Genomic DNA, 16,619 nt, shown 5'->3' with positions numbered 1-16,619 from the left:
GGGGTGTGACACCGGCCCAGGGGTGTGACACCGGCCAGGGCTGTGACACCGGCCCAGGGGTGTGACCAAGGGCGACAAAGGGTAAGGGGAGCAGAACAGGCGTGCAACAGATGTGTGCACTGAAGGGTGTGCAACAGGTGTTGTGGTGAGCCTGCACTCGGTGTGTAACAAAGGCTATATGCAATGTGCAAGTGAAGGAAAAAGGCTCTGCAAGGGGTGTGTAATGATAAAGGGTCATTAAAGGTTAATGGGTGTGTAGCAGGTGTGCCGTGGGTGTGCAATAAAGGGTAACAGTAAGGTAATGGGGAGCTCTGGAGTGTGTAATAGGGATGGTGTGTATAGCAGGGGCATACAAGGTAATGGGTAGCTGTAGGTGCAATGGCTCACATGGCACATCCTGGCTCACATGGCACACCATGGGACACCCTGGCACACAGGGCACACCACGGTACCTGTGGCACACCACAGCTGCCTGTCAGGCCTGCTCCAACAGCCTGGCTCCATGTCCCATGGACAGCCCGACAGCTGGTAAGCCTGGTTTGGCATCACTGTGTGCTGGGAGCAGGCTGGGAGGGCGGCTGCAGCTGGGAGCTGTGGGAGGCACAAGTGGGGCTGCGTGGGAGCACAGGACCTATGGACATGCACAAGCTGCACAGACAGCCGTGCTGCTCCCCAGGCGTGTGAGAGCACATAGGGAGCCAAGGGAAGGGACACAAGGGGTGCCTGCAGCCAGTGAGCTCACGGGCAAGCGGGCAATGAGTGGGCCTGTGTGAGAGCTGCAGGCCAGTGAGTGATGGTGTGTGTGGAGACAGGCCAGGAATGTGCCCCTGACTGTGCCCCTGACTGTGCCCGTGCCTCCTGGCCACCATCCCCCTCACGGCATTTCCTCTCACTCCCCGGGGTTACTCTCAGGGCACACCAGGGTGCAGCGGCAGAGCTGAGGCCAGATTGCACACGTGCCCTTCCCCAGAAAGCACCACCACTGCCACCACCACTGTCCCCAGCTTGGAGGCAAGTGTCCCTGTGTATCAGTGCAGAAAGGGAAACTGAGGCACAGCTGTGGGTGGGAGACATCCGGTGGTGGCAGGGGCTGCGGTCAGCCCGCAAACCGCAGCCGCCCCGGCGGGCGCAGCCTCAGCGCTGTGGTTTCCTCTTGTTGGTGACAGTGGTGACAGCGCAGGCACTGAGCACTGGGGACATTCTTGGGATGGGCTCAGGGCTCCCCAGCCTCTCTGCACCACTCTGCAGCTGATCCCATGAAGCCAGGGTGTGTTTCCTTTGGAGCCCCTGAGTCTGGCGTGGGCCCACCAGGGCAGCAGTGAGGGTCTCCTGGGACCCCTGAGGTGTCCCCAGGGTGAAGCTGCCACCATATGATTTCAGGCAGGTGCTGAGGGGCCATAAGCTTCCTGCTTTTGGACTTAAAAGCACGGGAATATCCCTTTTCCCTCTCCCTGTGTTGCTGCTCAGATCAAAGTGTTCACTGTCAAACTCAATCCCATTTTTGGTCCATCAGAGCCAAAAATCACTGCTTGCATCTGCTGAGCACCCCAAGCTGGCAACAGCTCCTGCACATCCCTGCTTCCACAGCCAAGCACCCATGGGGCAACAGGCACCTGCAGGTCTTCCTTAGGCTTCTACCTTTGAGAAAATGAAATGCCAAAAAGAAGATGAGAAGTGGAGCATTACAGGGACCCTGCAGCACTGGGGATGCTCGGAGCTGGACTGGCTGCCAGAGCAGCCCTGTGCTGCTGCTGCTGGCAGTCCCAGCAGTCCCATGCTGTGATTCCCTGCCAGCTCCACTGGACACAGGGCTGGGTGCTTTGGGATGGATGCTCCTTGGGATGCAGGTTGCCCCAGCAACGGTTGCTATGGAAAACACTTCAGTGGCAAATTTTCCAGCCACATTCATGTTTCCATCATTGTCTTCCAGGGAGTCCCTGGTGTACGGTGAGCCAGGCACGGCTGGCTCTGCACCGGCAGGGGACTGGCTGGGCTGGACCCACCTATTCCTGCCTTTCTGCAGCTTTTCCTGCTGGATATGGTGTGAGAAGGTGTAGGAAGACTCCAAAGTGGGATTTGGGGGAGCATGGCAAATGTACAATGGACAGGGGGAGCAGGCTGTGCTGAGCCATGCCATATTAATTGGCTAGCAGCCAATTAATGTCCCATTGGCCCAACAATTGGATGAGATTCATTTTGGTGAATCAAACACAGGGCACAGCTCTGGGACAGTGGGACACACCAGGAAATGGGCTGGCACTGGGATGTTTGCTGGGACCAGCAGCTTCGGCTGGGGCTTCCTGCTCCTGCCCACAGCCCTGCCAGGTCTGTGCTTGGGAAAGCTGCTCCCCACCTCCTGGAGCAGCAATAGGATTACACAGGACTGAGTCTCCTAGCAATGAGTGAAAAAATAAATCCTATAAGGCAGGAGAGGATTTATTAGACTTCAATATTCTGGAAATAATGAGGACATTTCTCTTGGCTTGTAATATCACGGGACCCAACAGGATCACAACCAGGATTTATCCCTGTGCTTCTCTGTGGCACTGAGTTGGTTCTTAGCTGTGGAGAGAAGATGCTGGGGGAGGCTGCTTGCCTTTCCAAAGAACAGGATTGCAGGGCACCCCCTCATCTCCAGCAAAGCCAAGACAGGCTGCAGGGCTCAGGCTGCCCCAACAGTAGCAGCTCTGTTTGTCTCCCCATTCATCCCTAGTGAGGGCTGGCGCTGATCCTCGCCCCCAGCTGGGGCTCACTCTGGGAGGGGAAGGGCTGACAGCAGGGAGGGCTGGCTGTGCCATCGCCATCAGCTGAGTTTCAAATGTCAGTGCCAGCACCCACCCCCAGCACAAGGATGCCCCGGGGTGGAGAACCTCAAATGGGATGGGAGACCCACAGGCCACTCCATTACTCCCCATTACTTTTGAACACACTGCAAACAGAATCCCACTGTGCTGCTGGGTGGGACATTGCTCTGAAGGAGAGGTGAGAAGAGGCTGAAAACAACAAATTGGAAAAGGATATGATGCTGCCAGCATCACCTTCCAGGAACCAGCTCTGCCCCTCAGGGAACTGCTGCCCTGGCTGCAGGGAGATGCTCCTAAGGTCAGCTCCATGCTCTGGTCTCTCCTTCTCCCATCTGCCACCCTTTGCCTGATGGCAGCTCTGTCCATGAATCCCACTGTGGTGCTTGGGACAGCCTGGGGCTATGGGATGCACCCCCAGCCCGACAGCATTTAACCTCCTCCCATGTCAACACTTATTCCCGTGTCCCTTTCACTGAAGCAGCTTTAAATGCACAGTGTCACCTCCTGTCATGATTCCTCTGGCCCCATAACGGCCCCCACAAACCCCAGCAGATCAGTAAAGCTGAGCCTGTGGGTGTGGGTTGGACACAGCTGGTTTTACCATGGCCCCAGCACATGGATGCCGTGGCAGAAGCCCCGACCATCAGGACACACAGACACAATTGGAGCCTTGTTTGGGGCTCAGCTGCACAAGGGGCCCCTTCAGGCGGCCAGGGAAGGGGGAGCTCCTCGGAGTGAAGTGATGCTCTGGCCATGAGGAACTCCTTATAGGGCCAAAATTACCCCAAGCAAATGCCCAGGGTGGGTCCTAACCCATGCAGAACACGTGAGCTTCCCAAAGAAGACAGCTCAAGGTGGGAATGTCTCAAAAGAGGGACCCACATCTGAGAACATTGCTCTTCACAGAAAGTGCAGGGCTGTTGGGGACATCAAGGGCTGGTGGGTCCTGGGGCCACCCCCCTTCATGGCAAGGCAAGTGGGCAATGGAAATAGCAAGCAGAGAGGGGTTCTGGTTGTTTTCTTTTTTCCTTCCAAAGCAGCCAAGCTGTATTTTTCTGGAGACCCGTAAATCACTCCTCGTCTTCAGGGAAGAGAGGCGAGCAATACATGATCCAACGCAGCAAAAACGCGGGACGCTGGGGAGCGTGGAGGAAGCCAGGAATCAGCCCGGGCTGGAGGCTGCCTCCCAGCCATCCCACCAAGCCTGCCCCAGCTTGCTGGGCCAGGAGCTGGCACTGCAGCCAGCATCCTCATGCTGAGCTGGGCACACCATACTGCCACGAGCTGGGGAGCCCAGCAGAGAGGGGACTCGAGGCTCTTGGCCACTGCCATTACATTGCCCTTTTCCAGCAGGTCAGGTTGCTTCCAAGATTTCAAGGTTTTCCACATTTGCTCAGCTGAAAAGAAGAAAAATCTCTGGAGGGTTTCTGAAGAGCATAGCTGGGACTGGCAGGCAGGATCCCATAAATTGCAGGTCATCAATTCTCCCAGTTCTCCAGCATACCAGGGGAGGTTGTGCTGGCCACATCCCTCTAACACACCATTAGCGTGCATGTGAATCCAAAGCCATCCAGAGCCAGATGCAGCTGCAGGACACACTATGGACACAGCCTGGAACTCTTTAATGCTTTTAAAAACAAGGCTGAGTTTGGTGCCTCTGGTCTTTGGGATCTCCAAGAGCACTTGTTGCATCTCCATTCTGCTCTTGCTCGTGATACAATGCACAGAATTCTTTTCCATTTCTTACCTACTTGGTGGTGCCCAGCTGCTGGAGCAGAAAGCACATCCCTGGAATGCAGCAGGGATACTCACACTGCAGCAAAGGTTTTGGTTGGCAGCCCCCAGAAGCCAGATGCCACGGGGTCCCAGCCGGTGCAGGGGTGACATGACCCTTCCCTGCCACTATCCAGCATCACAGGGCAGAGACGTTCCCAAATATTTCCTCTTCTCCTCTCAGCAACAGCAGAGCAAATAATTACCCTGGCTGCCTGCTCAGTGCTCAGCAGGCCCAGCCCTCCCAGCCCTGCTTGTGGCTACCTCAGCATCTCGCCATCTTCAGGGATCTGCAGCAAAACAAGCCTGGGCTGCCTTGGGAGTCGCTGTTGGGAGGGTTCCTGTAAGGAGGGCAGGACAGCACACAAGGGGAGAAGGCGCTGGAGATGGTTCAGCACTACCATTCTGAGCAGGAGAGCAGCCAAACTACTGCAGCAAACCTGCCTTGCGCCACAGCCCACACTGAGGTCCTGCCAGGGCCATTTACTGCCACTCAGGAGCCCCAAGCTGAGATATCCCCACAACAGTGCCCTGCACAGGGACTCTGGTAGTTTTTGCAACCTAAGCCAGAGCAGCAACTGGCTTGGAAGTGTCTGGAGATGAAAACATGTCATCACTCAGTTGTTTTGTTTCTGTCCAATTTCAGGCTTGTTTAAGCAGGTCCAATACAGCTGATTCTGTACAGAACAGGGTGCCAAAGGCTGCAGCTCCCCTGAGCACGTGGTGTTTTGTTCTGGTCTATCCTGCAGCACAGCCACAGAGCAGGGGCTGACTCAGCAGTGGGCACACGAGCCCCAGGCTCAGGCCGTGCTCAGAGCTGCAGGCAAAGGGCCATGGCAGCGATGGCCTCGCTCACCCTGTGGCCCGGAAGGATGAGGGGCTGGTGCTGCTTTCCCCCAGCACAGCACCAGCATGAGCTGCCCCACCAAGCAAGCCCAGAGCATCCTGTGGGGAAATGCTGGTGAATGCCTGCGTGCACAGGCCAGACATGGGGAGCTGCCCAACTCCTCCAGAGCCAGGCCAGCAGGGATGGCTGGGATGACAGAGCATTGCTGCTCTCCAGCTCCAGCTGCTCCTTCCACACCCAGGCACCTTGGCCTGCCCTCCCAGGCAGCTGCACTTGCTGGATGTCCCTGCGTGGCCATGCTTTGGATGAGTTTCCTCACTCCTGCAGCACTGCTACAGGACTACACTGACTGTCACCCTCAGTTCTGGGTTTCATTGCACCACCAGCCCCAGTAATGAGGAGGGAAGGTGATTCAAGCACTTGCTCTGACCTCCAGGCTGCTATCAGGGCACACACTGGGCACCTCTGAGAGATGTTTTTATGACTCCTGTCAGACACTCCTTGCTGTATGTGATCCTTAATTTCTTTGTCCTCTGCTTCCCATACAAACCACACTGCCAGCATGCCAAAGTGTTGGGATGGAATACTTTATTCACGTGAACACTCAGATCCTGGCCCTTCCTGCCTGCTGCAGCTGCTCCCATCTTCTTCACAGCGTGAACAAGGAAGGATTTCTTCACCAGCTTGCTTAACCCCCCCCCAGCATCATCAGACCCCACAAACAAGTACAGACAGTTTGGCTTTGTCTGGACAGGAGCAGAGGGCGGAGGGGCAGGGAGTGCTGCGGGGCTGGCAGAGCAGGCAGAAGGGCTCCAGCCCACAGCTTGAATATGCACAGCAGCCATGAAACCTTCCTGCAGCTCCACTCTCACCACCAAACATGCCAGTACTCTTCCAGCCTTGGCGGCTCCTCCTGCTGCCAGAAGCACCTAGGATTGGGAAAGGATGGGTGCCACCACTTCTTCTCCTTGGAAAGTTGCTGCCAGAATTACACCAGTGTCTTCTATCAGCTGCTGGGCCATTTAACCCTCCAAGTGCCTCCTGTCCACTGACAAATACCCTCCCCAAACTATTACAGTAAAAGGAAAACCCTGTACATTGAGACGTACAGGCTGAGTCTTGGGTAGAGAACAGTTTCCGTGCTTGGTGGTTGTTGGTGGCCGGCAGCCCCCAGCCAGCCCTGGGGCACAGAAGGGAGCAAAATCCCCCATGTGGGGGGCTGGCCACCCCCAGCACGTCAGGGCTTCATCCTGCTCAGTCTGATGTCGCGTTCGATTTCGAACTGCCTGTGATCCACGCGCTCCAGGAACGCCTTCCTCTCGATGTACCTGCAGGGAGGCAGAGGCAGAGGCTGTGAGCAGTGCCTGTGGCAGCCTGTGTGGCCCCAGCCTGGGGCAAACCCCACCTGAAGGGATGAGTAAGGAGGGAAACACTGTCTGTCTCCCTCCCTCTCTTTCCATGAACTGATCACTCCACTGAACATCTACGGACACCAAAACTGCTCTGTGGCCTGCTGGCTGCCATCTGGGGGACTCCCAGAGCTCTGCTGGTCTCATAGGCTAGAGAACTGAACTGGCTGATTCTGGTTCCAGCTCTTCTCCTACAGCTGAGAAATGTCCTCCACAGGCACCTTGAAGGGGATCAGGCCTTTGCACCACCTAGCAAAGCAGCTCAAACCCAACCACGACCTTCAACACAAGCTGACAGGCCCATGATACAAGCCAGGAATAGGCACAGGGAGCATTAGGGATGCAAAAAGCATCACCCAGCAAGTCTGCAGCAGCTCAGGGATGCAGGCCAGGGGTTTCCCAGCCACAGACCAGCTTCTAACCACCGAGTATTTAGTGCTGCCCCTCAGCATGGCACCTGAGTGCTGCGAGGAAGAAGGCACACCTACGCCTGGAAAAGCAACTCGCTCCTCATTAATGGCATGCAGCTGAATTTTAATGTAGTTCACTGCAAACCCTTGCCATAGACAGCCCGGGGCTGTGCTACTAATTAACCTAGAGAAGGAGTGAAATTGCAATTCAAAACAGGAGCTGTAACTGAATCATCACAATTGTTTTGCATTTGTTCCAGGGTGGCAAATACTGGACTGCCATCACAAGGTCATTAAACTTGTGTGGGGAACCACTGAATTTGGCTGTTCTGTTGGTCACTGCTTTTCCTGCTCACCAGAGCAGCCCACTGCTTGAAAGCAAGACCAAAGCCTAAGGGAAGATGAGCATCTCAGGCTCTGCAGTGCCCAAGGCCCTCATAGGAAGGTTAAAGGCCTCTCCTACCCAATGGTCTCTCTGAGACAGATGAACATTTGGTGATGAGGTCCCTGCAAGGTCAGGCTGAATGGGGCTCTAAGCAATCTGATCTAGATAAAGAATTCCTGCTCACTGCTGGGGGCTGGATTAGCTGGCCCTTAAAGGTCCCTTCCAACCTGAACCATTCAGTGATTCTGCAATTCTTTATGCTACAGCTATCGAACCTGTACTGAATGTGTCCCCAGCAGGGAGCCTCTGCCCTTGCTGCAAGGGACAGCCCTGACACTCCTGCCCACTCAGTCATCACTGGAAATGAATTAATCCAGATTCATTTCAGTGAGTGATTCCCCCAAGCGGGTGAACAGCCCCATGTGTCCCTGCTGCCACCCACTCCCATCCCAGCTCCAGCCCTTCTCGTGCTGACACAACTGGGTCAGCTCATCTCCGCTGGCAGCGAGGGGCAGGGACCAGCACAGAGGAATGCAGGCCAGGAGCTGGCTGGGAGGAGGTATTTTTGTGGCCCCTGCCCCTCACTGTTGGAGGAGGGCTGTGTACTGAGGCCCCCTCCCCAGAGTGGCTCAGGAAAGGCAGGCAGGGGAGTGTCGCTTCCCTTCATCCCTGTGAGCAGGGAGGTGACCGGCTCCTGGGGCTGGGCTCAGAGAGGCCACAGGAAGGAAGCTGAGGGGTCACGCTGTATGTGCTCAGTGTCACTACTGGGCGTGTGGTTTTTCTCCCCCTGCACTGCTAAACACCAGCCACAACCCCAGCTGGGACAACAAGGACAGGAGTTACTGATGTTCATCTGGGAACACCCCAATGGCCTGGGCAGCAACAGCCCAACCTACTGAATCCAAAGCTGTTTTGGCCCCTCTGGGACACCCATCTATCAACCCCAGCAAGGGGTCAGTCTCTTTCTTCTCCTCTCCCCCCCTAACTGCTGTGCCTCTCTGGTGGGCAGGGCCTGCCTCCTGGGGGATTGATATGGATCATGAACCAGGAATGCGGTCTCACAGCCGCAGCCAGCAGCACTGCACGGAGGAGGAACTGCCACCGACGTCATCCCATGGCGTTGTCCTTGGCTGGCCACAGTGAAGTGCTCTAGGTACCAGAGCAGACCCCCAGGCACTACTTGGGCATGCACTAGGGCTTGTGGGGCCTGGCTGGCTTGTGCTGCAGGCACACAGGGGCTGGAGGTGCACACAGAGCTGAGCAGGGAAGCTGCAGGGTCAGCACAAGCCCCTCCATGCTCCGAAACCTGTGCTGGAGCTGCAGGGCAGCTCTGTGCTCAGCCAGCTCTGAGCAGCCAACACCAAGGCACCAGCAAGCACGGTGCAAAGTGCATGAGGGAGGCACAAACACCCTTCCTGTGCTTGTCTAAACAACCTTTGCTACCTGAATCAATAGCTGCCTGTAAATTATCAACCCGCCTGGAAATGGGGCAGCTGTGATCCACAGCAGAGCAAAGTAAACCCAGTGGGAGGGAGCAAGGCTGTCTCTGCTAACAAGGGCAGCTGCAAGCTGCTCTGGGGAGGGTCTTTGGTGCTGCCTGTCCCCTGTCAGTCACCATCAGTCACCCGGTGCAGGAGTGCCGGGGCCGGCTGCTCCCCCATGGGGCTGCCCTACAAAGGTGGCCCAATTAAGAGGCCACTACACATTTCCATTTATAAAGCACATCAGAGAGATGAACAGCAAAGGGGATAGCTGCCTCTGCTCCTTACTGCAGCCCCTCCTGACAAATCCAGGACAGGCCCTCAGGACCTGATACAGCCAGGCTGTAAAAGCCCAGATTCTAGTCCTAAGGAAGTGCAAATCTCTGGATGGGGGCTGCGGGTACAAGGGTTGGAAAATCAGAGGCAAGGGAGGACAGGCAAGGGGACAGCACATGTCCCCTCTGTCTCAGGAATTCTAGGCCCAGGCTGTGGCTGGCTGATAACTGGCACTGGCAGCAGACAGATGCCACAACCCCACTGCTCCCCTGGTTGCTGTGTTCTGGTGTGGCTGCTGGAGAAGGGCCAGGGAGGTACGAGGAGCTCTGGGCTGCAGCAACTTCCACAGGGTTAGCACAATAAAGGAATTCAGCCTGTTTTCTCTCCTGAGCAAAAAGTAAAGCTTCCTGCTTTCCTTGAGACACACATAGACCATCTCTGTAAGTGCACAGGATGTGTGGCATCGAGCAAACATCTCCAGGAGTGGGCTGCAGCTTTCCTTGCAAGCAGACATTTACAATCACACAGCAGGACACGTGGGGAGCAGAGGTTTCTAACAGCACCAGGGATTAAAGGCAGCGCCCTGCTCTCGCCTGCCTCGGTTGAAGGGTTAACAACAGCTCATTACAATTTTTATAGAGATGTGTAAATGATTGCCCACTGAAGGGTGAGCACGGCTGACTTTATTAAAGGAGAAGAGGCAGCTGCAGAAGGGACAACAGGCTCCTGTGAAATGACCTGAGGCCGGCAGCAGCTGTGTCTGTGTGACCTGCCCCCCAGGCGAGATGGCTGCTCTGGGAGGGCACTGCACCCTTCACACCGAGGTGGTCTGTAAGCAGAAATGCAGAGGGCTGTGCCTCCATCGGTGCTCCTCCCTTTACCTTGAAGGTGGAAGTAATTCCTAGTGAGCAGATACTCAGTTGATCCCCTCACACTGCATGCCTGACTAGTATAAACGTATTCATAAGGAGTGTCTCAAGTTATCCTGGCATTGTGTTCCTCATTTGTTTAATGACAAAAACCGCTTGCCAAGAGCTCAGCAGATTTTCTAGCCTGGGATGTGACAGGCAACAAAACCCAAAGCTGTCCAAGATTAAAGATGCTCTTAAAATTGCTGCTCTGCTTTGCTCATCTTTTCCATGTGCTGATCCCTTCTTTAGCCTTCAAGGACCATCACGTGATGAAGGTTTGCCAGGCATGAAGAGCAAGCTGTCCTGCTTGGATGGGGCGGGAAAGGAAACAGCACTGGCCAAGAACAGTTGACATACTGGGTTTGGGCACACAAGAGATGACACAAACACTGCTCTGCCACAACTGTATGTGGTGTAAATCATGCACCTCCTTGGACTTCAGGGATCTCAGAGGAACAGCTGCTCCTCTGCAGCACTCCTACTGAATTGCTCTACTTTTTCAAGGGCATGCATTTATTTCATGACCAGAAACAGATCAGGGGAGATTTGATGGAGAAGGCGTGTTTGTGGAAGGGTGCAAGACCAAACTGAAAATATCTATCTGATAGTTTGACAGTTATAAAATATCTGTTTAAAACAGAAAATCCAATCTGTTGGAATGCAGAAGCTTTGAGTTCTTCCAGTAAAATAACAGCTTATAATAAAATGTACATTTTACGAGCTGTCCACTAAGCTGGTTATGTTTTCCCAGAGCTTAGCAAACCACTTGTGGTGGAAATGCTGCTTCTGATCTCATTATCACTCCCTGCAGTGCATGTTATTAACTTTCTGCTTTATTTACAGCATCACCATTTACTTTTATGATACTTCCATTAACTTCATTGGAGTGAACATTGCTTGATGCACACAACCAACGCCCAGCGCTGCCATAATCTCTGACGCACCTTGCCAGCTGCTCTGGGTTTACACACAAATCTTTATGCTGGAGGAAGGAGGACAGATGCAGCTGAAACGTGTGATTTGAAGGACAGAACAAAACCCTCCCAAACTGAAAAAAGAAAACAGGACAAAGGCAATTGTGTTTCCTCATGGAGGGGGCTGCATTAGACAGACCAGTTCATGCTGTGCGCCACAAGCAGAAGAGATGACAAAGCCAGACATTGGCTGGACTTAGAGAACTCACAAGGTTGTGAGTAGAGAGTGAGAGGTGTTTGCAGACTTACCTGTCTCCCTGTGATGCCTACAGCAGCTACTGGCTTTATGTAACCCTAGAATAAATCCTTAAGAAATCCCACAGGTTTTTGAACTCTGTAGCCAGCAATGGGCTTCCCACATGTAAAGGAAGTGATGGGAATTTCTGGACTGCTATTAGGTAAAGCCCCTCTTACCCATCTTTTCCTCGGTTATGGATTGCCAGCTCCTCCACAATCCCCTCCTCCTCCTTGAAGTTCTCCCAGTCCAGTTTAGATTTCTCCAGTGTGCTCATCTTCTGCTTTTTGGCACCGATCTTCCCCAGGAGGCTGCTCATACCGCTTGGCCTCTTCACCCTGATGGAGATTAAGGAGCAAATGTTGGTTAAATGCAGGGAGATGGCAATTAAAAACAGAGCTGAGAGTGGTGGCCTCGATGGTGGTGAGCCACTGCCACCAAACAGATGGCCACCAACTCCAGGCAGCCTGCAGGCGGCAAGGTCACGCTTCCTGCAGATCCTGCTCTGCCGTTCCCCTGGAAGCAGCAGAGTTCATTACACACATATCTCAAGTGCTTGGTTTTTGTGAAAGGGCTTTTTCATTTATCTTCTTAAGAGAACAGAGAGCTTTCAGGCCAAAAGAGATCATTAAATCATCTAGTTTGACCCCTTGTATATACCAGGCCAAGCCATTCCACTGATCACCTCTGTGCTAAGTCTGCTTCTTTGTCTTCAGTTAAAGTGTTGTTTTCTGGAAGGCATCCAGCCTCAGTGCGTCACTGGTGCTGACAACACATCCAGGAATTAACCATTTACTTGGTACTAATGCTTGATTTTCTCTAGTTTTAGGTTCTGGTTCCTGCTTCTTATTCTAAATCCAAGAACACTTTGGTCTCCAGGCAAGTCTCATTAGTGACATACTTGTACACCACTAATGAACTTACATCTGAATTACTTTTATGCAAACAGATAGAGTTCCTTTTGCCTCTCATTGAAATGCATTTTGCCCCAGCCCACTTAAAAATTTTGTCCCCCTGCTTACATTTCAGTGCTCTTTGAAGATGGGAGCACAGAACTCCTGTAACCCCCACCCTTCTCCTGATTTGTTTCTGTCCAAGCATCACTTAAATAATCCTGTTAGCTGCACACTGAGTCCCAGTGCACGTGCACTGTGATCCCATACCATCTCCTGGGTCCCTGTTTGGCAGGAAGACCACTTTGGCCTTTCATCCCTTGTTCTTAGAGGAGTGAAATCCCACCCGTGTGGTGGGGCCCCCCAATCTCCCCTTTATGCTGGGAAATGCACACACAGGGGCTCAGGTCAGCCAAGCTGCCCTCTAAGGAAGACAATTCTCAGGGATAGGAACCCGTAAAACAAACTTGTATTAACCCTTCTCAACCCCCCCCCAGGAATGGGGGGCAAACAGCATCCCATTGAACTCGTGTTTACACACATTCCAGAGATAACTTCAGGTCTGCAGGGCCTTTGCCTCTGCAAGAAGCCAGGGAGGAAATTACTCTCGTTCCTGAGAGATGAAGGAATTTGGGAAGGGGGGCCCAAGGAAGGCAGCCAGGTGAGCATGGCAAATTGCTCTCCATCAGTGCTCTCTGAGCATGCTCCTGCCCAGGGGTAGCTGTTCTTGGGAACGTATCCAAAGTTGTCCTTATCGGATCATTAGCATGGTTTATGCTTCCGTAATTTGCAAGCCTCTAAAGGAAAATAATTCTGCAGTTTATATGGAATTAAATCAAAGAAAATGACAACTCTGTAAGCCTCAGCCAGAAGACTCTCAATGAAAGAATGGCTGGCTAGAGTCACTTGGGGTTGCAGCTTCCTGACAGAGATATATTTGGGATTAAGGACATCTTGGCAGGCTCCATAGCAACTGGACAAGGCTGCCTGCCCCTCCTCAATACCAGCCAGAGGAGCAGAAATGTCCCAGGATCAGCCCTCTTATTTCTTTCAGTCCCTGCCCATGGCTGGAGCCCAGCCCAACAGCCAGCAGTTGTTCACTCTGTGGGGACACAGAACAAGCTGGATGCTCTGTGATTCGCCTTTATCCCCGAACATCTCATCAAGATGTCTACAGCCCTTCACATCATGATCACACAACAAAACCTTGATCCTTGCTCAGCCTCCAGTTCTCCCTTACTTTTCAAGGCATGATGGCTCCAGGTATCCTTATCTGCAGGTAGCAGGGAAGTGGTGTAAGGGGGCAAAATGGGCAAAGATGTTCTCAGCAGAAGAAAAAATTGGAGACACTTGGTTCCCACATCTGGCTATCCAGGATTACACAAGCCTTGCTCAACCACCAACTCAGTATCAGATGAGTGTTCAAGATGTGAAGGAGTCAGAGGAAAGGAGATACAACAAAGAATAAGGATGAACCAAATAAAATATTGGGCAAGCCTCCCCCATGGCATTCTGTGCTGCACAGGTGCCTGGAAAGCAGAGCCCAGTGATTGTGCACAGCTGTTCCTCAAGCTGCACTGGGAGGCCTTAAAGATGCCTGAAACAGATCTAGGGAAGTGCTATGGCTGATTCAGCTGGCAACACACCTCTGCCCCAAGCCTGGCAGGCAGAAGGTGTTTAAATTAACAAGGTATTCAATAACACATTTCTCTGAATACACTTAACTTTCCAGACACACTTGGGCTTAAGATTTTCCTACCTTTGAAGCGGGAAAAGCAGGGATGTAGAAATGGAGGGTGTTGTCCCTTGTCCCTAGATTTCTCCTGAATGTTTTATTGGGGCAAAAACCCCAATGACCCAAGAGCCATCTCACCTATCCAAGGACACCCACAGCTCATCTGCATCCACTGACCTTTCCATGGGTGGAAGTCCACAGTCACTGTCACTTGAAATACAGACAGGTCTGACTGCAAAGGACACAGCACACACCTGGAAAAACCCAGCTGAAAGTTCTGGGATCTTTGCTGGGTGTTAGAGAAACCTCTGCCCTGCAGAGTGACGAGCAGGCTCAGAGGCAGGCTCACACATGCTGAGGCTGATGTTTTTTGGCTGAACCTCGGTCAGCAGCTGGCAGGGAAGGGCTGAGCTGGGAGAGGGGCCAAGCTGAGCTGCTGAACATGTCTCTGCATGAAACACAGAACTGGGACCTGCTGACAGCCACTGCTGTCCCCACACCACAGTGGAGGAGAGATGGAGGCAAGGGAACCAAAGGCAAGATGGTTCATGGCCAGAGGTGGAAGAAGAGATGGTGCTGGCTTCAGGGAGCAGGAGCTGCAAATGAGATGAGAGCTGCTTACGATGTATCTTCTCTTCCATGGCAATTCCCGGCATAAATTAATAACGTCTGGATGCACACATCCATCTGTAATGGGGCTCAAGGCCTCTTGTATGTCCTCTTGGCCATGGATCTCAGAAATATTGCTTAAAACATATAATTCACCTCTTATTTGAAGCTACAGAGTCTGGGCTATGATATGGACCTCCATCAAGGACATCCAGATAATCACAAGAATACTCACAAGTCAACAGTTCCTTCAAGGCAAGGGAACATGACAAGAAAGGGCAGGCTATGTTGCACCCTTGTGTTGATGTCTGCTCCAGAAATATTATCACCATCCAATGTCAGTCCCATGCTGGATAACCTGGTTCTGCTCCTGTCCAGACAATTCTGTGCTGCTGCAGCAGGACCAAGCCTGGGCCAGGCAATGGGGCCAGGCACAGGCTGAAGGACATGTTTGAGTCTGCTGCTGAGTCTTCATTCCATGCTGAGCCTTTTATCACCCTGAATAAATCCAGCAAACCTGGGGGTGGGAATTCCTACGCTCGTGCCAAAATGAAGTAAATGAGAAACATTAAAGTCCAATTAAAAACTTGCTTGGCCTTAAATGCCTCATCTGTTTAAAAAGCAAGTAAAGGGGCCTGATTAATTGCATTCAGTGCCAACAAGAGGAATTATTACCCTTTTTGTACTCATTAAGGGTATCTGCTGTGGCATCTTTAATCACTAAGGCATTTAAAAGAGAGAAAGTAATTTGCTAAGACATAATGGATCCCAGGGATGAGGATCAGGACAATCGCCTATTTAGGACACAAAGACATGCTCTGAATTTTCACAATTAAAAAGCACAGCCAAAGAAGAAAAGGGCTGGGGAGCTCTGCCTTGGTGGGGAGATTCCCCTGCACCATCTAATGTCATCAGGACAAGGACTGTGCCTGTGCCTCATCTGGAATGGTTGTACACAGGGACAAGCAGCAAGCCATGGGCTCCCTTGCTGTCCCACTCTAGGTGAACACACTCTGTATCCCTGTCCTTAACAGTAATGCTTCCCCTCATCTTGGTGCAAGCCTGCAGCTGGAAAGGCTTGGAAAACTGCTGCTATAGCAGTGATGAAGTGTCACTGCCACATGTAATCCCTGATGTCTTGTAACATGCTCAACAGTGTCTGGGAAATGTATGCCTGTTTGATGGAGGTGGACTTCATCACAAGCCTTAGAAAATAATCTTCCAGCAATTGGGAGCCTGGCTACAAAGATCTCATAGTGCATCCCACCAGCCAAAGCAGGATGAGGTCCTCTCCCACCCACCCAGAGATGGGTGCTCTGAAGGTCTCCTGACACCAATCCCACACACACTGAGGTTTCAGTACTTCATCAGCCTTTCACTTATGTAACTCTTCCCCAATGACTGCATTTCCTTGCTCAGCCTATGACTTGGTATCTTCTTCCTGGTAGCTACTAAGAACAGATCACTCCCTCACTTCTTGCAGGAGCCTTTTATGTCTTTGAAAGCTTTCCATATTGCCCCCCCCTCCAGCTTGCTCCTTCCTAGACTAAACAATCCCAGGTCCTTTCAAGCTTTTCTCATTCCTCATGGCTTCCAGCCCTCTGACCACTTTCACCACTCTCCACGGACTCAGCTATTGGCCCTGTATTCCTCAAAATGCAGCATCCAAAACAGGAATAGCATGAGTGATGGGTTCACCAGCACTGGGAGCAGGGGAATGCTTCAGATGCTTGGGAAGCAGGCAGCTCCTTACACGGCCCCTGTGACGTGTGCCTTCTTCACAACCATGTGACAGCAGTGACTCATGTTGAACCTGTGATTCACTGACATATCTGTCTGCTCCACTGCTGCCAAGCCACCTTCTTCCTCCATCCATG

At 52.7% G+C, this 16,619-nt stretch overlaps 1 protein-coding gene across 1 annotated transcript in view; it reads right to left on the bottom strand.

The window, feature by feature from the left end:
- Positions 1 to 5,995: 5,995 nt before the first annotated feature.
- CFDP1 (craniofacial development protein 1) overlaps positions 5,996 to 16,619 on the bottom strand; it is a 59,310-nt gene continuing 48,686 nt past the window's right edge. Inside the window, exons 4-5 of the mRNA XM_031058393.1 lie at positions 11,685 to 11,843; positions 5,996 to 6,752 (exon numbers count right to left, since the gene is read on the bottom strand). Of these exons, the coding sequence (XP_030914253.1) occupies positions 6,662 to 6,752; positions 11,685 to 11,843 (250 nt within the window). The 3' untranslated portion in view covers positions 5,996 to 6,661. The remainder of the gene's footprint in view (positions 6,753 to 11,684; positions 11,844 to 16,619) is intronic.

This window comes from Geospiza fortis, unplaced genomic scaffold (assembly GCF_000277835.1).
Source record: "Geospiza fortis unplaced genomic scaffold, GeoFor_1.0 scaffold97, whole genome shotgun sequence".
Lineage (NCBI taxonomy): Eukaryota > Metazoa > Chordata > Aves > Passeriformes > Thraupidae > Geospiza > Geospiza fortis.
Note: the sequence above shows the minus strand (reverse complement) of the source record. Positions and strands in the feature narration are given on the sequence as shown.